This window comes from Somniosus microcephalus, chromosome 5, assembly GCF_052327205.1.
Source record: "Somniosus microcephalus isolate GS21.2 chromosome 5, FLI_Smic_1.0, whole genome shotgun sequence".
Lineage (NCBI taxonomy): Eukaryota > Metazoa > Chordata > Chondrichthyes > Squaliformes > Somniosidae > Somniosus > Somniosus microcephalus.
The window spans coordinates 12,174,771-12,199,747 of NC_140991.1; the positions used below are offsets into that span (position 1 = coordinate 12,174,771).

At 50.0% G+C, this 24,977-nt stretch overlaps 1 protein-coding gene across 1 annotated transcript in view; it reads right to left on the reverse strand.

Annotated features, from left to right (window-relative positions):
- LOC147116889 (uncharacterized) overlaps positions 1 to 15,442 on the reverse strand; it is a 59,775-nt gene extending 44,333 nt beyond the window's left edge. The window contains exons 1-2 of the mRNA XM_085987186.1: positions 15,436 to 15,442; positions 11,038 to 11,610 (exon numbers count right to left, since the gene is read on the reverse strand). Coding sequence (XP_085843312.1) covers positions 11,038 to 11,610; positions 15,436 to 15,442 — 580 coding nt within the window. The remainder of the gene's footprint in view (positions 1 to 11,037; positions 11,611 to 15,435) is intronic.
- Between the last annotated feature and the right edge of the window lie 9,535 nt (positions 15,443 to 24,977).

Below are 24,977 nucleotides of genomic sequence, written 5' to 3' on the forward strand. Positions count from 1 at the left end.
CATTTCCCTTCGAGGATTCGCTCCGGGAGGGCGGTGGAAGAAAGTCGAGGCCAGAAACACGGGCGTCGACCACGAGCAACCGCCCAGTCGTCCGGCAGAGAGTGAACATCGCAGGGGAGGCTGTGGAGAGCTGGGCTTCGTTCCCCAGCCACGACGATCAGCAATAGACTGACGACAGGTACAGCGCAGACCCTTCCCGGACAGCGGCGGCTGGAGCCGACCGACGGCGGAGAGAATGCCAAGCAGCGTCGACGGGGTAAGACAGAGGGTGAAGCGCACAGGGCGCAGCCAGGGGTTGAAAACCGAGCGGCGTCGAGAAAAAAACAAACGGAGAGAGAGAGGGTAAAGCAACAGCCGGGTTCAGGACCGAGCAGCGGAAACGGGAAAGGCGCACAAAAAAAAAGAACGCGCAGAGCACAGCCAGGGCTCAAGAGCTGAACAGTGTCCACGGGGAGAAGAAGGGAGAGCGCGGGAGACGCCATTGAGCTGCGGAGAAGAAGGAAGAGCACGGGAGACGCCATTAACATCCAAAGAAATCATTGTGGACTTCAGGAAGTCCAAAGGCGGAAGTCACACCCCCATTCACATCAATGGGGCTGTGGTGGAAAGGGTGGACAGCTTTAAGTTCCTCGGAGTCCACATCACGGAAGACCTCTCCTGGTCCCTCAATACCTCCTCTCTGGTGAAGAAGGCCCAGCAGCGCCTATATTTCCTAAGGAGGCTGAAGGGATGTAACCTGTCACCCCTGATCCTCTCTAACTTTTACCGCTGCACAATAGAGATCATCCTGACAAACTGTATCACAGTATGGTATGGCAGCTGTAGCTACTATGACCAGAAAGCCCTGCAGCGGGTAGTCAAAACTGCCCAACGCATTACCGGCACCCGGCTACTGACCATAGAGCACATATACCAGAAACGCTGTCGACGGGGGTCACGGTCCATCATCAAAGACCCTACCCACCCCAGCCACAGTCTGTTCGCCCTCCTGCCATCTGGGAGACGCTACAGATGCATTCGCACCCGTACGACCAGATTTAGGAACAGCTTCTTTCCCAGGGCTGTCATCCTACTGAACTCCACAAATAAACTCTAAAGCCTGCACATCTGCCAATGCACTTTATTATGGTTATGTTTATGTTAATATACTACAAGCCAAATGTATGTTGAATGTTTAAATGTCTTAATCCAAATGTACACTCTCGGGAGCCGCAAGCCTACATTTCGTTGTACTGCACTTGTGCACTAACAATGACAATAAAAGTTGATTTGATTTGATTTGATTTGATTTTTAGAAGCCGCAGTGGAGAAGAAGGGCGAGCGCGGGAAGGAAGGAAAGCACGGGAGATGCCATTTTGTGCCAGCGGAGAAGAAGGGGAAGCGCAGGAGACACCATTTTTGACAGTTAAATCACACCCAGGGATGCCGAAGAGTGGCAGTATCTCTACGTTCGACAATGAAGTCGAAGATTGGGCGACATATGTGGAACGTATTGAGGTGTACTGCAGGGCGAATGAAGTGCCAGATGCTAGGAAAGCACTGGTTTTGTTAAATTCCATGGGTGCAAAAACTTATGGGTTACTGCAAAACCTTATAACCCCAGAGAAGCCGGTGAACAATGTTGTGTATGTACCTTTAAGGGAATAACTGGTCTTAGACTGCAGTACCGGCAGTGACCACCACTGTATAAAAGGCCCTAGCAGGCTTCTGTAGTTTCAGTTTCAAGCTGCCTCTTGTTCAGTAAAGTACCTGTTAAACTGTTCTCCCGAAGTCCGTGTATTATTGAGGTGCGGACTTTACAAACAAGAATTTCAAAAGCATAGTAGAAATCCTACAGGACCACTTAAACCCCACACCGCTGCTGATAGCAGAACGATTTAAGTTCCATAAAAGGAACCAACACAAAGATGAAAGCAATGCTGAGTACCTAACGGAACTGCGCAAGCTATCGAAACACTGCCAGTTTGGAGCGGGACTAGCAGATACGTTAAGGGACAAGTTTGTGTGTGGGCTGCAAAGTGAAGGAACCCAAAAACGGCTTCTATCAGAAAAGGATCTTACGCTGGACAAGGCTTTCAGTATGGCAGTATCACACGAAGCAGCCGCAAGGGGCGCTGCAGAGATACAACGGAGACCGCAAGAATATGGCACCAATGAAATGTCCTATGGAACAGGGAAGTGCTATCGCTGCGGCAGAACAACACATGACCAGAAGGATTGTTGGTTCAAGGACCAAGTGTGCAGACAGTGTGGAAAAGCAGGACACATAGCAAGGGTCTGCAGGTCTGGGAAGAAAACCAACAGTAAGAAATCTCCACAGGAGAAGTACAAAAAGGTACACCAGGTGATGGACAGTAGTACAGACGAACAGAAAAGTGACACAGACTCCGGAAGCAAGGAGCTGGGTTGTCTGAAACTACATAAGGTAACCAAAATGGAGGATCACCAGACTATCTGGGTTACACTCAAGATAGACGGAGTCCAAGTGAAAATGGAATTGGACACAGGATCAGCCCTAACAGTCATAAACCAAAGGGACTACAAGCGGCTATTTTCACATATACCCTTGAAAGCTACAGAGATTGTCTTGAAGACGTACACGGGGCAAAAAGTCTACCCCAAAGGAAAAATAAGGGTGAAAGTGATATATAAAGGCCAGGAAATACCTAAAATGGATATATATGTGTTGCCAGATGGAGGACCACCACTGCTAGGATGTGAATGGATCCGGAAGATACAATTAGATTGGCATTCCATCCAGGCACTGAAGGTTGAGGCCAAAAAGGATGACGACGTCACACCTGGACGACTGTCAAAAATGCTAACTGACGCAAAAGAAGTGTTCCAGGAGGGACCCGGAACACTAAAAGGCATAACAGCAATGATTAAAATAGAGGAAAATGCAAGCCCAAAGTTTCTTAAGGCCAGATCAGTGCCTTATGCTATCAGACCAGCTGTCGAAGCAGAGCTGGAAGGGTTGGAACGTTCAGGAGTACTGTCCAAAGTAGACTGGAGCGAGTGGGCTACACCCATCATTCCTGTAATGAAGAGGTCGTTGAGTAATACACCTGGGGAACCAAAGAAGGTCCGCATCTGTGGGGATTTTAAGGTGACAGTGAACCCAGTCCTTCACACGGTACAATATCCGCTTCCACGAATTGAGGATATTTTCGCCTTGCTATCTGGAGGTAAACGCTTCACCAAAATTGATCTAGCCCAGGTGTACTTGCAAATGGAGGTAGGAGAAGCCTTGAAACAATACCTTACGATTAACACTCATAAAGGTCTTTATCAATACAACCGGCTGGTGTTCGGGGTAGCATCGGCTCCGGCTATTTGGCAAAGGGCGATGGATCAAGTCCTGCAAGGGATTCCAGGGTCCCAATGTTATTTGGACGATATCCTGGTCACGAGCGAAAATTACAGTGATCACCTCGCCAACTTGGAGAAGGTGCTCACCAGATTAAAGGAATATGGGCTACGAGCTAATCGCCACAAGTGCGAGTTTTTCCAGAAGCAGATCTCGTATTGTGGCCACGTCATCGATGAAGAGAGAGGCAGTAGTCAAGGCTCCAGCACCGGAAAATGTGTCACAACTGAGGCCGTTCCTTGGGCTGGTAAACTACTACCATAAGTTCTTACCAAATTTGTCCATGGTATTACACCCACTGAACACCCTACTGCAAACAGGGGTACCATGGAAGTGGAATGACGAACGTAGACGAGCTTTCCAGAAGTGTAAAGAATTGATCACATCAAAAGAGGTGTTGGCCCATTTCAACCCAGCACTACCAATTCGTTTGGCATGTGATGCATCACCCTATGGTATTGGAGCGGTGCTGTCGCACAAATTCCCAGACGGGTTGGAGAGGCCAGTAGCCTTTGCGTCTCGGTCACTAACCTCAGCCGAGCGCAACTACGCCCAGATTGACAGGGAGGCCCTCAGCCTAGTATGGGGAGTAAAAAAATTCAACCACTATCTGCATGGGCAGAAGTTCACCTTGCTGACTGACCACCAACCACTTGTCTCCATCTTTAGTCCTAAGAAGGGCATTCCAGTGATGACTGCACAACGGTTACAAAGATGGTCCCTGTTTCTAGGGGCGAGTCAATATGAAATAGAATATAAAGGCACAAAACAGCATGGAAACGCTGATGGGCTATCACGCCTGCCACTGCCTACTGTGGAGGAAGCACTAGCAGTGGACCCTATCGAGATATTTTATTCGTCAATAATTGAACGATTGCCAGTAACGAACGCGGATATAGAGAAGGAGACCCGCAATGATCCGGCGCTGTCTCGGGTATATGATTTGACAGTGAGGGGATGGCCAACACATGGCGACTCACTGTTGCCAGCATTCTCATCCAGAAGAGAACAGCTGTCAGTATGCCAGGGGACAGTGATGTGTGGATCTAGAGTGGTGATTCCACCCAAGTTAAGGGAGAGAGTGCTAAATGAGCTACATGGAGGTCATCTGGGGGGAGTGAAAATGAAAAGCCTTGCTAGGGCTTATGTGTGGTGGCCGGGAATCGATCAACAAATCGAAGACCTAACCAAGAGCTGCTCAGGATGCCAGGAGGTCCAAAATGCACCACCACATGCCCCTCTACACCCATGGGAGTGACTCTCCTCTCCATGGCAACGGGTGCATATTGATTTTGCTGGTCCATTCATGGACTCAATGTTCTTAATAGCAGTGGATGCTCATTCGAAGTGGCCTGAGGTGATAAAAATGTCCTCAACCACTACAGAGAAAACAATTGCAGTCCTACGGGCCATATTTGCCAGAAACGGCTCGCCAGAGCAGATTTGCTCTGATAATGGACCACAGTTTGTGTCCGAAGAGTTTCGAAAATTTATGAGAAGGAATGGGGTAAGACATTACACATCCGCCCCGTATCATCCAGCCACAAATGGATTGGCTGAGAGGTTCGTACAAACCTTTAAGAAGGCGATAAAGGCCATGTGCGATGATGAAATTCCACTACAGCATAAGGTGGACAATTTCTTATTAGCCTACCGAAACGCGACACATGCAGTTACCAACCAGACCCCGGCCATGATGTTCTTTAACCGAAGGTTGCGATCTCGTCTGGACTTGCTTAGACCAAATGTGCGAAGAAATGTTGAGGATAAACAATTCCAGCACATCAATGAGAAGCCGACAAGGAGCTTCAATGCAGGACAACCAGTCTTGGCCCGTGACTACCGAACAGAGAAATGGCAACCCGGGCGATATGCACACGGCAGGGGCCATTAATGTACACAGTGGATGTCGGGGAGAACATTGTGAGATGCCACGTTGATCAGATCTTAGCGTAATAGGAACGAGTCAACCCCATGTCTTGTGTACCTGGGGATGAACCCGACATACCGGTAGCATCTACCTCCGAACCAGTAGCAGTGGCACCCGATGAACTAACCGATGAAAAGGGGCCAGAATCGCCTCCGCACCAAGAACAAGAACCTCTGGAAAGGCGCTATCCCGAAAGGATCAGGAAGCCACCCCAAAGACTGAATCTATAAATGGACTATTGTTGTTTAATGTACATGTTAAAGTGTTAATTGTTATTTGAATATTATGGGTACTACTAATCTAAAAGGGGAGGAATTGTAGTGTATGTACCTTTAAGAGAGAACGGCCTAGAAATTCACTTTGGGCCCGCCAGCTGGCTTGCGCCCAAAAGTTAGCGCTGAGCGCGGAGCCAGTTGCGCCCGTCAGATATTCAGTTTTTGCGCCCCAAGTCGGAACCGGGCGCTATTCCAGGGTGTGCCCGCCCCCGCTTGGGGCGCTGAAACTGAATTTCAGCGCTCCAGGCGCCGCTGCGCCACCCGCTGCGGAGCGGCAGGCTGCGGTACTGCAGGCCTCCTCCTTCTCTTAAGGGGGAGGTGCCTGCAACGGGGAGATCGCCGCTGGATAGTGCCGGCAAATGAGCCCGGCACCACAGAGAAGTGCCGGGTTCGCGGAAAGCAGCCGGCAATGCCGCGGGGGGGGGGGGTGGTGGAGGAGGCCGGGGAAGGAGGTGCGGGCAGGCGGCCGCCGAAAAAGCGGCTGGCCGCACCTCCACCTTAAAGCGCCCCACTAAGGCTACAGGACGCCCCCGTTTTCTGATCGCTGTTTGCGGCCGCTGCGGAAGAGGCGGCCGCAACTAAATATGGCGGTCGGGCCGGTAGCGGGGCAGTAGCGGGGCACTGCGCACACCGATGACATCATCGGTGGCGGCGCAGCGCTACTGGCTAACGCCGCCATTACCGCAGCGCTGAATATCGGCGAAAGCTCAGCAAGTGGCGCAAAAGCCCTCTTTGGGCGAAAACTGGGCGCAAAGCCTACTGAATTTCTAGGCCAACTACTTTTACAGCTCCTGTATACTGTAGTACCGGCAGTGACCACACCTGTATATAAGCCTTGAGCATGCCTCTGTACCCCAGTCTTGAAACTACCCTACTCCAGTAAATACCTGTTGATTGTTAAGTTACAGCATCCGTGTGGTTATTGAAAAACATCATACTCTCAGAATCACGGATCTAACATTGTCCACTCTTGTTATTTAGCTTACAGTAATAAGAACATAAGCAATAGGAGCAGGAGTCGGCCGTACGGCCCCTGAAGCCTGCTCCGCCATTCAATAAGATCATGGCTGATCTTCAACCTCAATTCCACTTTCCCGCACTATCCTCATATCCTTTGATTCCCTTAGTGCCCAAAATCTATCGATCTCAGTCTTGAATATACTCATCAATTGAGCCTCCACAGCCCCCTGGGGTAGGAATTCCAAAGATTCACAACCCTCAGTGAAGAAATTCCTCCTCATCTCAGTCCTAAATGGCCGACCCCTTAACCTGAGACTGTGACCACTGGTTCTAGACTCTCCAGCCTGGGGAAACAGCCTCTCAGCATCTACCCTGTCAAGCCCTCTAATATTCTGGATTTACCATTTTCATTCCCTTAACTATCATATATCCCTCTACACATCACTTCTCAGGCACCTCTTTTCAAGGCTGAAAGGCCCAAATCTCTCCAGTCTTTCCAGAACACTTGACATCAAGTATCAGCCTTGTGACTCTTCTCTGACACAAATTACTTCTGTAGCTGAATCAATCGTGATATTTGACATTGAACATTTCAATTGATCCAGCATTCACAGCCTTTGGGAAGGGAAAATTCCCGATTTCCACAAGCCTTCCTGATTTCACCCCTGAACGGCTCAGCTCTCATGTTATGATTCTGACCCCTTGTCCTGGATTCCCTCACCAGAGGAAATAGTTTCTCTGTATCTACTCCATCGAATCCCTTTATTATTTTAAACATGTTGATCACCCCTTCAATCTTCTAAACTCAAGGGACCACAAGCCATGTTTATGCAACCTGTCCTTATAATTTAACTCTTTAAGCCCGGGTATTATTCTGGTGAGTCTGCGCTGCACCCTTTCCAAGACCAATATAGCCATCCTGAGGTGCGGTACCCAGAAGTGAATGCAGTTACTCCAGATGGGAACTGACCAAGGCTCTGTGCAACTGAATCATCACTTCCACCCTTGGTACTCCAGACCCCCTGAGATAAGGACCAACATTCCATTAGCCTTTATACCTGTCCACCAGCTTTTAGTGATTTGTGTACATGGACTCCCAGATCTCTGTTTGCTCCTCCACAGTTCCTAGCTTCTCACCGTTTAGAAAATACACTGATTTGTCTTTCTTGGCTTCAAGGTGAATGGCCTCACACTTCCCCATATTCAGAACTGCACTTGCCACAGTTTGGCTCACTCACTTAATCGGCTGGATTTTCATTGAAGAGTCGGGTAGGAGGCGGGACTACAACTTTCGGGGTTGTAGTCCCGCCTCCATCGAGTTCTAGCCAACCCACGCGATTTTGACTTGATTGACCTTGTTGAGCCCGCCCAGCAGGCTCAGCAGGCCAATTAAGGACCACCCGGCAACAGGTGATGTCACAGACTGATATTTCATCTGTCAAGACCTTTTGACAGATGCAATATCAGCGTTTCACAGCTGTTTGAAGCTGTCAAACACTGACAATCTGTACTCCAGGTTAATTCCTTCCTCTCAGGCTGATTTCGAGATCTCCCCAGAACAGAAAGCAGAGGCTGCAGATTTTGACAGATCCTCATTGAACAAGCTACTAAATGTAATTGCTTGCCTTAGAAGAAGCAGTTTACTGCAAATTCTCATATCATTCAAAGGGATTATAATAGATTTCATTAAAAAATCCAGATATAATCTCCCTTCAAATTATTACTTACAGAGAGGCAATGTCAGCTTGGCTCAGCTGGTAATATTTTTGTTGCCCCTGGTTCAGAAACTTGTGGGTTCAAACCCCCACGCCAGCGCTCAAATACAACGAGGTCGGTATTCCAGCGCAGTGCCTGCAGGAGCACTGTGTCTTGAGAGGTGCCAGCCTTCGGGTGAGACGTTAAACTGAGGTCCTGTCGGAACTGCAGGGAGTTCTCCCACTGTCCTGGACAACTCTCCCCGCTCAACAAAATCCGCCAAAAAAGGACAGATTAACCAGTCATTCATCTGGTTGTTGTCTGTGGGACTTTTCTGGCACAGGATGTCTGCCAGCCTGTGCTGTTGAGTTTATATAGAATATTATATATCCCTTTGCCCTTATGCGGTGATATTATAGGACTGCAGCGTTTCAAGAAGGCGGCTCACCACCACCTTCTCAAGGGCAATTAGGGATGGCCAATAAATGCTGGCCAGCGACGCCCACATCCCATAAACAAATTAAAAAAAATATTGTCATTTATCCTTTACCTCTAATACAAGTTCAAGGACTAGGAAGCACTGAAACCTCTGGTTATAACTCTTTATTAAATCAAGTCAATGAGATAATAAAACATAACCCCTTACATACAGTGTATACAAGATCGATCATAGTGCACTAGCAGAGGACCCCTGAGGAGGTCGCAAGCGTGCCATCTTGACTGCTTATGCTACCCTCAGCAAGACTAGGTCAAAGTCCCCAAAAGAGGTCCAGTGTATTGTATCTTTTATCGGGTTAATTATGTAGGACCAATGTGAGTACAATACGCCATTACATTCCGTGTGTATGCTTTGACAGGTAAGCTCATTTAGTGGGAAGGGTAGCTGCTACCATTTGTTGCACGTGCTCATTAATGTCTTAGGTAGTTTAATGCACTCCGGAGAGTCCAGGCATTCCCACACATGAGCAGTCATTATTGTTCTCTGTAGCATTCAAAGTCTTATCTCTTCCGATGTCCTATACAAAAGGAATAAGTCATCCCTTACATTTTCTTGACTGACTTACTATCTGCCCATTGTATTTCTTATCACTTCTCATGAACGGTTAATGAGGTAATGTCTACCATACTCCAGTCTCAACCTTGTACTTTTTCAGCTAATACACAATGAGCCTTTAATATGTGGATACATATTTAAACTAGCTGAAGTGCCCGGCGGTGCCGAGGCTTTTTCGAGGGAATGTTGTTGTTGGAAGAGAGAGAGAGAACGACTGGGGGGAAGAGAGAGAGCGACTGGGGGGAAGAGAGAGAGCGACTGGGGGGAAGAGAGAGCGCGACTGGGGGGAAGAGAGGGAGGGGAGGGGGGGAGGGGAGGGGGGGAGGGCGGGGGGAGGGGGCAGGGGGAGGGCGGGGAGGGAGGGGGGAGGGGGAGGGCGGGGAAGGGAGGGCGGGGGGGGAGGGGAGGGGAGGGGGGAGGGAGGGGGGAGGGAGGGGGGAGGGCGGGGGGAGGGCGGGGGGAGGAAGGGAGGGGGGAAGGGAGGGAGGGCGGGGGGGGAAGGGCGGGGGGAAGGGAGGGGGGGAGGGCGGGGGGGGGAAAAGGGGGGGAAGGGAGGGCGGGGGGCGCCCCCCCCGAGGGTCGCGGCCCCCCGAGGGTCGCGGCCCCCCTCCCCCCCCCCCGAGGTGCAGACCGCCGATTGCGCGCGCAGCAGGAGCTGAGACGCGGCGTCTCTCTCGGCCGGTGGGCCCGGTTGCCAGGGCAACCGTGACGCTGACCAAGCCAGAGAGAGAGACGCCGCGTCTCAGCTGCTCCTGCTGCGCGCGCGGCACCCCCCCCCCCCAGGTGAAGACCGCCGATTGCGGCTGTGCGAGACGTCCGGCGGGCCCGGTTGCCAGGGTAACGCTGGACGCTCAGCAAGCCCCGCCCCCCGGCCGAGCCAGAGACGTCTCAGCTCCTGCTGCGCGCGCACCCTAGCGGCGCTGGGCTGAGGCTCGGCCCTCCAGCCTTCGAGTGGGGCCGGGAGGTGCCTAGCTCGGGCGTGGGTGCGGAGGAGACGCCGAGGCTTCTAGGCCTACTGGAAAAACGGGAAAGGTAGGAAAATGAATGAGATTAGATAAGTTAATTACTTTCTAAATCATTTTTTTTTAAAACAATATGTGTTTTAAAAGCAATGTTTCTTTTTAAGACGCAGAAAGCGGGAAAAAGAAAGGAAAAGCTTGGAATCAAGATGGCGGCGACTCATCTCGGTTCAGAACGATAAAGCCCGGCCACACGCGCACCGATTGATCCGGCGGCACACGCCAGCAACCCGGCGTACGATTGGTCGAGCTCGAGGTCACTCTGTCGCTAATGAGCGGATAATGAGATGCTAGGATAATGAGATGCTAATGAGCGGAACGTTGAAGGTTTTTGGGATACCGCGGGCGGGATTTTAGCCCAGCCGAAACGTAAATACGCTTAAAACCGTCTCGGAAGCGTAAGCTTTCTTTGGAGGTAACGCGCGCGTAGGTACACCCTGTAACTTTTGAGTGCATACCCATAAGCACACGCGATGACAGACAGATAGACAGATAGACAGACAGAATGACAGAAGTACCGATTTATATATATAGATTATTATTAAGAAAAGCTTACTATGGTAATTCTACCAGCTACACCTATACTTACATTCACTCCAATGGATAATTCACCGTTTGGTGATGCAACAAGGTGAGGAGATATATAAATACAAGGAATTTTAATAAACATTTTTTTCTAAAAGCCAGACGCTGATTATAAATACAATACTGTTGCTTGTCTCTTCCTTTCTTACCTGGAGCCAGCGAGGTGGCTGCTGGAGCCTGCGGTGTTGCTGCTGGAGTCTGTGTGATGGCTGCTGGAGCCTGTGATGTTGCTGCTGGAGCCTGCGGAGTTGCCTCTGGAGCCTGTGTGATGGCTGCTGGAGCCTGTGATGTTGCTGCTGGAGCCTGTGTGATGGCTGCTGGAGCCTGCGATGTTGCCACTGGAGCCTGTGTGATGGCTGCTGGAGCCTGTGATGTTGCTGCTGGAGCCTGTGTGATGGCTGCTGGAGCCTGTGTGATGGCTGCTGGAGCCTGTGTGATGGCTGCTGGAGCCTGCGGAGTTGCCACTGGAGCCTGTGTGATGGCTGCTGGAGCCTGTGTGATGGCTGCTGGAGCCTGCGATGTTGCCACTGTGCTCTGTGGTGGTAGAGCAGTTGGTGGACGGATACACCACACACTCCCTACATCGAAGATCAGGTTATTTTGGCAGGTGCTGTAGACGGTTATGTTCCCCAGGCACTGGTAGAAACTGGCAATGTCATTTGGATCCACATATACTCCAACTTCTTTGCCATCGCAAAAGGTCACGAGTGGAGCGCAGGATCCTACAAGAGAATCTCAGTGTCAGCAACACGGACATCAAACATGCCGAACAAATCCTTTCATTATTCCCCACTTTTTAGCTCTTCTCATGTCACCTGTCGTTCCCGGATTGATAGGTGAAGAAGGAGTTAGTCACAGCCTCAGCTGATTTAGCTCCGTACCTCACATCTTACACCAATCGCGCTCCTTGGCGCGACATTCTCATGATCCCAGCCACTCAGGGATCTTCCTGTTAAAAAAACCCAACAGCAACCATCAAATAATGGTGGGCTTGCACACCAGGTTTTACGGTAACTTCCTGGTTCATCGAGTAGAGCCTGTGCCAGCTCCCTGAAAGAGCCATCCAATTAGTCGCACTCCCCTGCTCTTGCCCCATAGCCCTGCAAACTTTTCCTTTTTAAGTATTTAAGTAGTAAACAAGCAATTAGGAAAGCAAATAGTATGTTGGCCTTTATTACAAGAGGATTTGAGTATAAGAGTAAAGACGTCTTACTGCAATTATATAGGGCCCTGGTGAGACCACACCTGGAGTATTGTGGACCGTTTTGGTCTCCTTACCTAAGGAAGGATATATTTGCCATAGAGGGAGTGCAACGAAGGTTCACCAGACTGATTCCTGGGATGGGGGGATTGCCCTATGAGGAGAGATTGAGTAGACTAGGCCTATATTCTCTAAAGTTTAGAAGAATGAGAGGTGATCTCATTGAAACATACAAAATTCTTACAGAACTTGACAGGGTAGATGCAGGGAGGATGTTTCCCCTGGCTGGGGAGTCTAGAACCAGGGGTCACAGTCTCAGAATAAGGGGTCAGCCATTTAGGACTGAGATGAGGAGGAATTTCTTCACTCAGAGGGTGGTGAATCTTTGGAATTCTCTACCCCAGAGGGCTGTGGAGGCTCAGTCGTTGAAACATAGAAACATAGAAACATAGAGATAGGAACAGGAGTAGGCCATTCGGCCCTTCGAGCCTGCTCCGCCATTCAATGAGATCATGGCTGATCTTCGTCTGAGATCTTAGCTGATCTTACCAGTTCAGTACCCCGTCCCCGCCTTTTCTCCGTAACCCTTAATCCCCTTAGCCTTCAGAAATATATCCAATTCTCTCTTGAAAATATTTATTGAATTAGCCTTCACAGCCCTCTGTGGCAGGGAATTCCACAGGCTCACCACTCTTTGAGTGAAGAAATTCTTCCTCATCTCTGTTTTAAATGATTTGCCCGCTATTTTTAGACTGTGGCCCCTGGTTCTGTGCTCCCCTGCCATTGGAAACATTCTCTCTGAATTCAGCCTGTCCAGGCCTGCCATAATTTTATATGTTTCGATGAGATCCCCTCTCAATCTTCTAAACTCCAGTGAGTACAAGCCCAAACTATTCAATCTCTCCTCGTAGGTCATTCCCGCCATTCCAGGTATCAGCCTGGTGAATCGCCGCTGCACTCTTTCCATGGCAAGAACATCCTTCCGCAGATGGGGCGACCAAAACTGTACACAATACTCCAGATGCGGTCTCACCAGCACCTTGTACAGCTGTAGTAAGGTATCCCTATTCCTATACTCGAACCCCCTTGATATGAAGGCCAACATACCATTTGCCTTCTTAATCGCCTGTTGCACCTGCATGCTCTCCTTCAGTGACTGGTGCACAAGAACACCCAGGTCCCTCTGCACTTCCCCATCTCCCAATCTATTGCCATTTAGATAATAATCTACCCTCCTGTTTTTACCCCCAAAGTGGATAACCTCGCATTTATCCACATTATAGTGCATCTGCCACGTATCCGCCCATTCCCCCAACCTGTCCAAATCGCACTGTAGCCTCCTGACATCCTCATCAGAGCCCACCCCTCCTCCTAGTTTAGTGTCGTCAGCGAATTTGGAAATATTGCATCCAATTCCCTGATCCAGATCATTTATATATATTGTGAACAGCTGGGGTCCCAGGACAGATCCTTGCGGCACCCCGCTGGTCACTGCCTGCCACTCCGAAAACGAGCCGTTTATTCCAACTCTCTGTTTTCTATCCGCCAGCCAGTTCTCTATCCACGTTAATACTTTGCCCCCAATCCCATGAGCCTTAATTTTGCATGATAATCTTTTGTGTGGAACCTTATCGAAGGCTTTCTGGAAGTCAAGGTACACCACATCCACTGGCTCTCCCCCATCTATTTTACCAGTTACTTCCTCAAAAAATTCCAGCAGATTAGTCAAACACGATTTACCCTTTGTAAATCCATGTTGACTCTGTCCGATCCTTTCCCCATTTGTCAAGTGCTCCGCTATTTTATCCTTAATAATGGACTCTAGCATTTTGCCCACAACCGATGTAAGGCTTACTGGTCTATAATTCCCTGCTTTCTCTCTACCCCCCTTTTTAAATATTGGGGTAACATTAGCTACCCTCCAATCCACGGGTACTGTTCCCGAGTCAATGGAGTTCCGGAAGATGATCCTTAGAGCATCTGCTATCTCCAGGGCCACCTCCTTAAGTACCCTAGGATGTAGTTTATCAGGCCCCGGGGATTTGTCGGCCTTCAGTCCCCTCAACTTATCCAACACCATATCCCTAGAGATACTAATTTCTGTCAGCTCCTCCCTCTCATTAGTCCCTATGTTTGCCGATATTCCTGGGAGGTTATTTGTGTCCTCCTTTGTGAATACAGAACCAAAGTATGAGTTTAATTGGTCTGCCATTTCCTTATTCTCCATTATATATTCTCCCGAATCGGACTGCAAGGGACCGACTTGGGATTTTACCAGTCTTTTCCTCCTGATATACCGATAAAAGCTTTTGCAGTCTGTCTTTATGTTTGCTGCAAGTTTACTTTCGTATTCTATTTTCCCCTTCCTGATTAATCCCTTTGTCCTCTTTTGCTGTATCCTGTACTGCCCCCAATCTTCCGGTCTGGTGCTTTTTTTTGCCAGTTGATATGCCCTTTTTTTTTATTTTATGCTGTCCCTAATTTCCCTCGTTATCCACGGTTGAGCCACCTTTTTAGGTTTATTTTTATGCCAAACCGGTATAAACATGTTCTGGAATTCTTCCATTCTATCTTTGAATGCTTGCCATTGTCTATCCACTGTCAATCCCCCCAGAAACACCACCCAATCAATCTTACCCAATTCCCGTCTCATACCCTCGTAATTCCCTTTATTTAAGTTCTGGACCTTAGTCTCTGATTCAATTTCCTCACTCTCCATCTCGACTGAGAGCTCGATCATATTATGATCGCTCTGACCCAAGGGGCCTCGTACAAGAAGTTGAGTATATTCAAGACAGAGATCGATAGATTTTTGGATATTATGGGAATCAAGGGATATGGGGATAGTGCAGGAAAGTGGAGTTGAGGTCGATGATCAGCCATGATCTTATTGAATGGCGGAGCAGGCTCGAGGAGCCGAATGGCCTACTCCTGTTCCTATTTCTTATTTTCTTATGTTCTTATTTATCCACTTCCCTTTTGAAAGTCACTATTGAATTTGCTTCCGCCACCCTTTCTGGCAATGCATCCCAGATCACCTCACTGAGTAAAAGTAATTCTCCTCATCTCCCCCTGGCTTTTTTGCCAATTATTTAATCAATTCACAAAAGTCCTTTAGGGTGAGGAACCTGCTGTTCTTATCTGGCCTGGCCTATATATGTGACTCTTATCTGCCATCTGAAGTGGCCTAGCAAGACACTCAGTTGCATCATAGGGATGGGCAATAAATGTCGGTCTTGCCAGCGACGCTTGCATCCCATGAACGAATGAAGAACAAAAAAATTGTACAGGATCTCATACTCAATGTCTTTAATATTTCTCGGAATATGCTCAACAGTACATTTACCGGACATTGCACGTTTAAAAACTTTTGAACACATTTTACTTCCTGTAATAGTGTTCCCTCTCAAGTGGATGTAAAAGATCCCATGGCACTATTTCGAAGAAGAGCAGGGGAGTTCTCCCTGATGTCCTTTATCCCTCAACCAACATCGCTAAAACAGATTATCTGGTTATCACATTGTTGTGAGTGGGGCCTTGCTGTGCGCAATTTGGCTGCCACGTTTCCTACATTACAACAGCGACTAAACTTCAAAAAAGTACTTTATTGGCTGTAAAGTGCTTTGGGACATCCTGAGCTCATGAAAGGCACGACAGAAATGCAAGTTCTTTCTTTTCTTTCTATCTATGAACCCAGAACTCGAGTCGCACAAGCGTTTTGAGTGAAGTGGGTAGATATGGATTCTATCTGTAGTGTGCGGCTAACAGACGCGCTGAACTCTTATAGGTGAAGATCACAACAACTCACCCAGTTGTCCCAGTAGCATCAGGACCAGAGCTCCTGAAATAAATGGTAATGAGAATTAGTGTCGACATGCAGCAGGTGTTAAATCCAAGCATTTTAGATTATTAATTCTGTTCATCTGTGTTACCACTTGGCCACTTTTAACATACTTTGCCATTCCACCCCCTTCTATCCCTTCCGAACAATCTGTAATTTTACCCCCCACTCTAGTCCGTATTCTAAACCAAAGCTGTGTGATTCTCACTATAGCACAGCTTCCTTATTTAGCATAGCCCTCTAGATCTCCTTTTTAGTGTTTTTCAAACTCTTGGCATTTGTGTGCGCTAACGAGGCAACTAACATCTCCATTCCCGACCCTCACTCATTTATCACCTTTCCCTTGCTTAGTTCCTATCATACGGTTTCCCTCGTTCAGTTTTCCTGCCTCCTCAGCTCTCCTGCTCTGTGAAACTCCCACATTGTTCAAATTCGGACATATCCCGATCTCCTCCACCTCTATGTTGTTAACTAGTTTGTTATTCGGTGCCACTGACAGTGGAAGGAAGAGAAAGAATTACATAGGATTACTTAGAATATACACCACAGAAACAGGCCATTCAGCCCAACCAGTCCATGCCGGCGTTTATGCTCCACTCGAGCCTCCTCCCGTCTTTCCTCATCTAAATCTATTGGCGTAACCCTCTATTCCCTTCTCCCTCACAGCCTCACCTTAAATGCATCGATACTATTCACTTCAACCACTCCCTGTGGTGGCGAGTTCCACATTCTCACCACTCTTTGGGTAAAGAGGAACAGTTGCACTAAACACTGAATAATTAAAAAGTACAGTGGCGAGAGAAAGATTGAGAAGTGCCTCACCTGAACACAAGCACAGCGCTCCCATCCTCAGTGTGCTTTCCGAGCTGATCACTGCTTTATCTGTCTGTCTCTTGGGTATTTATTGGGAGAGGTCAATTTCGCAGAAAAGACTATTAATATGCAAAGAAGGTGTCAACTTAGCAGGAGCCAAGTAGAAGTGCGCAGAGTGTCACTCGAATTACAAGCTCAGATTTCTGTGGAAGCTCCTTTGCCCAGAGGTAAAGGTGAACGGTTTACGATGGAAGAAATTAATTGCTAGGAATTAAGAACTGAGTTGAGCCGATCGGCTTGGCATCTGCGACACTATTCAGTTACTGGTCTGTCTTTGGTCAAGTGATGCAAAGCGCATTATCATGTTATTTTCTGACGGATGACCCTTAGAGCAAAGAAGGCTAAGAGGAGATTTGATAGAGGTGTTTAAAATATGAAGGGTTTGAATAGAGTAAAGAAAGAGAAACTGTTTCCAATGTCTGAAGGGTCGATAAACCAGAAGTGACACGAAGAAAAACTTTTTCGCGCAGCGCGTGGTTAGGGTTTGGAATGCACTGCCTGATAGCATTCAATAGTAGCCTTCAAAGATTGGTGAAGTCAAGCGTAGGTCACTTGCAGTTAGAATCAGGGGAATTTATAATGGGGAACAAAGAAATGGAGGACCAATTAAATACATACTTTGGTTCTGTCTTCACAAAGGAGGACACAAATAACCTCCCAGAGATGTCAGGGAACATAGGGCTAGATTTTCAGTTGCTTGCGCCAGCAGTTAGCGCCTTAAGAGAAGTGATTTCCGGGCGCTATGCGTGTAGCGCCCGGGCACAGCGCAGTTTGCGCCTCGCCCCACATTAAGTTGGCCGTTAGCGCCGGCGCAAAGTTTAGCGCCCGCCCGGATGCGCGCGCAGAAAATGACGTCACATCCTCGTGCAACGCCCTTTGGCCGCCCCGATTCCAAACTTCAGTCGGACCGCCCCATTGTGCGGCTGGCGGCCGGAGCGTTTGAAAAAAGGAACGCAACACAACCAGCGCGGGCCCCGGGGGGCGCAAATTAAAGGGGACGTGCCCTCCAGTATAAAGGCCAGCCATTTTTCAGCAAACACTCTAGTGCAACGCATTTCTGGACACACAACAAGGAGGATAGCTAACTGGTTTCAAGCAGCAACAGCTCAGGTATTTTTGGACTCAGGCCAGAGCGCTGCAAGTGGCCTTTTGGAAATTTGAGTGTTTGCCAGGATTTGATGGGGGTTGCATGGGGTGCCAACGCGGAGCTGCAGCGCCATGTCCATAGGGCTCGCAGACGCATTGTGAGAGGGGCAGCCCTGGCTAGAGGCAGAGGGGGCTACAGGCGTCGGCCACGTAGGCCTTACCCAGTCAGGCTATACCGCCAGCAGCGCTCCTACCTAAACATGAGTGCCGCGCAATGTGTTAGAAGGCTCCGATTCCGAAAGGAGGTGATTGCAGAGATCTGCCACCTGCTTCGCAGAGATCTGCGGCCAAAGCTCAGGTGCAGGACGTCTCTGTCGGTGGAAGTGAAGGTGACGGTGGCATTGAACTTCTATGCCACCGGCTCCTTCCAATCCGCTGCTGGGGACATAGCAAACATCTCCCAGTACGGCGCGCATCGCTGCATCCGCCAGGTGACCGAAGCACTGTTCAGAAGGAGAAGCCAATTCATCTCCTTCCCCATGGCCCTGGAGAGCCAGCATCAGCGCGCATTGGGATTTGCCAGACTCGGGGACTTCCCCTTGGTGCAGGGCGCCATTGACTGTACGCATGTGGCTTTGCGGGCCCCTCTGGAGCATGGCGAGCAGTATCGCAACAGGAAGGGCTACCATTCTCTGAATGTGCAGCTGGTGTGTGACCACAAGCAGCGCATCATGGCTGTCAATGCCAGCTTCCCAGGCAGCAGCCACGATGCCTTTATCCTGCGGCAGAGTACTGTGCATGACATGTTCGAGGCACAGCCTCCCCCAAGAGGATGGCTACTCGGGGACAAAGGCTATCCTTTGTGTACCTGGCTCATGACCCCGCTCCGCGCGCCCAGGACCGCTGCTGAAGAGGCCTACAACGAGAGCCATCAAACCACCCGCAACATCATCGAGCTAACTATTGGGGTCCTCAAGCAGCGGTTCCGCTGCCTTGATCGCTCCGGAGGAGCTCTGCAGTATTCGCCGGACCGGGTCTCCCAATTTGTGGTAGTTTGCTGCATGCTACACAACCTGGCTATCCGCAGGACTCAGGCACTGCCACCTGACGTTGGAGCAGCAACTCAGGAGGAGGAGCAGGAGGAGCAGGAGGAGGAGGAGGAGGAGCAGGAGTACGTTCCCAGGAGGGAGCGACCAGGGCCAAGGGCCGCGCGACGCCACCTTATTACACGGTACTTCTAAGCCCCCTGTCAGGGAATGGCCAGGGGCCATGAGGGAAGATGAATGCAGCCGCTCCGCAAGCCCTCAGCCGGCGAAGCCAACAAACACTAAGAAGAACAACCATGGAGACTGCATGAATAAAGATAAATTTTTATTACACAAAAATGAAAACCCCTTCCCACATGAATCCCCAAAAACAATCAACGGGCCCAACAAAAAGCCCAACAAACAACTCACTCCCACAAACTGGGGAGGAGTCACTCCACATTTGTACAAACCTGGCCTCAACCTCGGCCTAACGCCAAAAAAAAGCCCACGAACCAAACAACCATGGGCAAAAGAAAGATGGCCACCGCCATATAAAACGAAAGTTGGCCACACCCTCTACTGAGTGGCCCGCGAGGGCGAGACCTTGCCCAGCCTTTTGCCTCCCCTGCCCGGCCTGCTGCTCCTTCGCAAGCTCTGCCCAGTGGCTGCTGCGAGGCTGGGGGAAGGCGCCTGAGGCTCAGATGTCCTTCCGCCAGATGCCGCTGGGGGGCGGCCTACACGGCCTTTGGGCCTCGAGGGGCCGTCTGCTGAGTGGCGCACCTGAGCCTGGCCAACATCAGCTCCAGCCGCTTGCCCTTGACGCCCCAGTGGGGGAATGGCGGCGACGGATGGCGCAATGTGGGCCAGCTGGCGTCTGGGATGGGCTGGCTGGTGCCGTGGCGCGCTGGCACTCGGCCGGGCCCGCACTGCAGGATCTGCAACAATCAGCCGAGGGGCGGCTCGCTGGGATGCTCCAGCGCGGCGGCTGCCCTGGCGATGCCTGCCTGAGACAGCGCGTGTGGCAGCAGTGAGTGCCCCTGTTGTCCTGGTGTGCGCCCGCATCGCACTCGCCAGGGTCTTGACGGCATCAGTCAGCATGCGGCCACTCGCGGCAGTTGCTGCCCCGAACTCGCGCACACTGGTCGCCAGCGACTCGATGGCCTCAGGCATGCACCCCACCATGCTCATGAGCTCCGTGTGGCGCCGGTCCGAATCCTCGGCCATCTTATCCAGCTTCCGCACCTCCTCCGAGGTGAAGGTGTCCGGACTGGAGTCGCGACTCTCCCGCTGGGGAGGAGGGGGCCGAACTAGGGGAACCTTGCCACGTTGGTGGCGGCGAGTGTGCCGATCAGCAGCACTCCCCTCTGATCCTTCCCCCCTTTGGGGGGAAGGCTGCGGGCCACGCGCACGGCTCCTGGGTGGCTGGACGCCACTGGTCCCAGAAGCTGCATTCCCCTGCGACAGTTCCTCCAGGCACTCGTCCAGTGAGGACGTGTCAAGCCTTTCGTCCTCTCCGGCGGGACCTGAGTGTTCCCCCGATGGTCCGGCTTGCTCCTCCTCCTCCTGCTCGGAGGGGCTGTCACTGGCAGCTTCAGGGTCCTGGTCGTCACCAGCTGAAAGCAGGAATGCACAAGAGTAGCTTCAGAGTGAGGAGACGGCGTCAGCGAGGGAGTTAGGACTGGTGGCATTCAGCGCATTGGTGGGACAGTGGCAAAGGAGGTAGCTCGGATGCGCAAGTGCGACGCGAGAGGGCCAAAAGGCGAGGTCCTTACCATTGCCGGGCAGTGGAGTGTCGGCTACTCCGCACGCTGTGCGCACGATCAGACGGGCTCCCATGAGCACACACACGTGCTCCTCCAGCCGAGTGAGCTTCTGCAGCTTTGCGCGGCCTCCCCTGGCCCTGGCACGAGCCTGGCGATTATACGCAACTTTAGCCTGCAAGAGAAAGGACGGGCTGTAAGTGCGCAGTGTAGCCCTGATGTAGTGTGCACTGCCTCCCATGGTGGAATAGCTTGGCCAGAGTGTAGCCCTGATGTCGTGTGCACTGCCTCCCATGGTGGAATAGCTTGGCCAGAGTGTAGCCCTGATGTCGTGTGCACTGCCTCCCATGGTGGAATAGCTTGGCCAGAGTGTAGCCCTGATGTCGTGTGCACTGCCTCCCATGGTGGAATAGCTTGGCCAGAGTGTAGCCCTGATGTCGTGTGCACTGCCTCCCATGGTGGAATAGCTTGGCCAGAGTGTAGCCCTGATGTCATGTGCACTGCCTCCCATGGTGGAATAGCTTGGCCAGAGTGTAGCCCTGATGTCGTGTGCACTGCCTCCCATGGTGGAATAGCTGGGCCAGAGTGTAGCCCTGATGTAGTGTGCACTGCCTCCCATGGTGGAATAGCTGGGCCAGAGTGTAGAGTGCAGAATGGCCAATTGATGCTCATGACTGTCCCAATGCTGCTGGCTGAGGGCTGGCCATTAGGACTTTCAGCTCCCTTTGCCCATCATGTCAGGTGTACATGCAAGAATGAGGAGGAGACTGGAAAGGGTACTCACCCTGGTCAGGTCATTGTATTTTTTACGACATTGTTTGTGGGTCCTGGGGGCATCGCCGGTGAACGTCACCCTCTGGGCGATCTGCTTCCAGGCTCTGGTGTAGTCGTGGTGGTTCGGATTCCTCCCACTCTCTGGGAACAAGATCCTGCGCCTCTGCTCCAGAGCTGTGACCATTATGTCCAGATCACCCTCTGAGAAGCGCAGGGCACGCTCACGGGCCTTCTCTGGCGTTGCCATGACTCCCTGGGGCTGAGCAGCAGTGTTGAGGCCTCTTTGCAAGGCTGCAGTGTGCAGGGCGTGGCAGCAGACCAATTCGTCCCTTCCCCCTTTAAGAGCTGGTCGGCGCCACGGGGTCTGCTGTCAGTCAAAAAATGACCGCACCCGCGCTGCGCCCCGCCTGGGCGCTATCCCTCTGGACCGCCGGCTTAGCGCCTAAAGATAGTAGTGGAACGCCTCTTTTAGCGCTCCAACAACCTCTTAGGGCGAAGCCACTGAATTTCCGGCAACGGGGCGCTACTTTGGGGCAGGCGCTAACTTCGGGCGGGCGCTAAGGTTAGCGCCCCAAAACTGGCTATACTGAAATTCTAGGCCACAGGGTCTAATGAGAGGGAGGAATTGAATGAAATCAGTATTTGTAGGGAAATGGTGTTAGGGAAATTGACGGGATTGAAGGCCGATAAATCCCCAGGGCCTGATAATCTACATCCTAGGGTACTTAAGGAAGTGGCCCTAGAAATAGTAGATACATTGCTGGTCATCTTCCAAAATTCTATAGACTCTGGAACAGTTCCCATGGATTGGAGGATAGCTAATGTAACTCCACTATTTAAAAAAGGCGGTAGAGAGAAAACGGGGAATTATAGACCGGTAAGCCTGACATCGGTAGTGGGGAAAATGCTAGAGTCCATTATAAAAGATGTAATAGCAGAGCACTTGGAAAACAGTGACAGGATCGGACAAAGTCAACATGGCTTTACAAAAGGTAAATCATGCTTGACTAATCCACTGGAATTTTTTGAGGATGTAACTGGTAGAATAGATAAGGGAGAACCAGTGGATGTGGTGTATTTGGACTTTCAGAAGGCTTTCGATAAGGTCCCGCATAAGAGATTAGCGTGCAAAGTTAAAGCACACAGGATTGGGGGTAAGGTACTGCCTTGAATAGAGAACTGGTTGGCAGACAGGAAGTAAAGAATTGCAATAAACGGGTCTTTTTCCGAGTGGCAGGCAGTGACTAGTGGGGTACCGCAGGGATCGGTGCTAGGACCCCAGCTATTCACAATATATATAAATGGTCTAGACGAGGGAACTAGATGTAATATCTCCAAGTTTGCAGACGACACAAAGCTGGGTGCGCGTGTGTGCTGTGAGGAGGATGCAGAGAAACTCCAGTATGATTTGGACAGGTTGGGTGATTGGGCAGATGCATGGCAAACGCAGTATAATGTGGATAAATGCGAGGTTATCCACTTCAGTGGCAAAAACAGGAAGACAGATTATTATCTGAACGGCAATAGATTGGGAAAAGGGGAACTGCAACGAGACCTGGGTGTCCTTGTGCACCAGTCGCTGAAGGTAAGCATGCAGGTGCAGCAGGCGGTTAAGAAGGCAAATGGTATGTTGGCCTTCATAGCGAGAGGATTCGAGTACAGGAGCAAGGATGTCTTGCTGCAGTTGTACAGGGCCTTGGTAAGACCACACCTTGAGTATTGTGTGCCGTTTTGGTCACCTTATCTGAGGAAGGATGTTCTTGCCATGGAGGGAGTGCAGTGAAGATTCACCAGACTGATACCTGGGATGGCAGGAATGACGTATGAGGAGAGATTGGGTCAATTAGGCTTATATTTGCTAGAGTTTAGAAGAATGAGAGGGGATCTCATTGAAACTTATAAAATTCTAACAGGACTGGACAGACTAGATGCAGGAAGGATGTTCCCAATGGTCAGGGAGTCCAGAACCAGGGGTCACAGTCTAAGGATGAGGGGTAGGCCATTTAGGACTGAGATGAGGAGGAATTTCTTCACCCAGAGAGTGGTGATCCTGTGGAATTCTCTACCACACAAGGCAGTTGAGGCCAATTCATTAAATATATTCAAGAAAGAGTTGGATATATTTCTTAAGGCTAAAGGGATCAAGGGATATGGGGAGAAGGCAGGGACAGGGTACTGAATTTGGATGATCAGCCATGATCTCATTGAATGGCGGAGCAGGCTCGAGGGGCCGAATGGCCTACTCCTGCTCCTATCTTCTATGTTTCAAAAGGGAATTGGATAAATACTTGAAGGAGAAAAAATTGCAGGGATATGGGGAAAGAGCGGGGAGTGGACTAACTTGATTGCTATTCGAAAGAGACAGTGCTGGCTCGATGGGCCGAATGGCCTCCTTCTGTGCTGCACTATTCAATTTCAATTCAATTTTATTTGTCATATATGCAGCAGACGTGTGTACTGCACAATGAAATGTTGATTTTTACGAGTCCTCCCAACATTGGAATAAGATGTTTATTATTATTCGATGATTCTATGAACTCTAACCTCTTCTCGTTCTCTATCTCTCCAGAGATCTTGCGTTCAAATCCCACCATGGCAGTTTGAAAATTTGAATTCAGTTTCAAAAAAAGATCATATGGAAATAAAAATCTGATATCAGTAAAAAGTTACCATTATAGAAACACAGGAACAGGAGGAGACCAGTCAGCCGTTCGAGCCTGTTCTGCCATTCAATTAGATCACGGCTGATCTGTATCTTAACTCAGTCTCCCCCGAATACTCTTGCCGGACAAAAATCTATCATTAAACTGTTAGATTGTCATAAAAACTCAACTGCTTCACTGATGTCCTTCAGGGAAGGACATCTGCCGTCCTTACCCGGTCTGGCCAAAACGTGACTCCAGGCCCACACCAATGTGGTTGATTCCTAATTACCCGAGGAAGTGGCCAAGCAAGCCACTGAGGTGTATCGAACTGCTATCAGCGGTTGAAGAAGAGGTCCCGCCACCACCTTCTCTCGGGCAATAGGGACGGGCAATAAATGCCAAACTTGCCAGCGACAGCTACTGCTCACCCAGATTACCCTTGCAATTTCTGCCATTTTGGGCGGTTGTAGGAAGGTTATAATTTTCATCTTTGTAGGAACCAAACCAGTCACATGTTATCATCTAACCTTGACTTACCAATGGTGTGCCAATGTGTGCTAAAAAAACTCCTATACCAGTCAGGCTTTCTAACTTGGGGAATGGAGAAAAGCCCAATGTATATACGAACAACATCTGGATCCTGACAATAATAGAACAACACGAGCACCAGAATACTCCAGAAATTGAATTCAGAGCCATGCACAGCATAATTTCTGAAATTTAAAAAGAAATCTATAACGTGCTAACTTGCATTGACACGAAAAAGATTAGCCTCACAACTGATCAAACCAAAGCTTTATTTATTCTTAGAAGTTACACCACAGAAACAGGCTATTCGACCCAACTAGACCGTGTTGGCGTTTCCCTCCACACAAACTAAT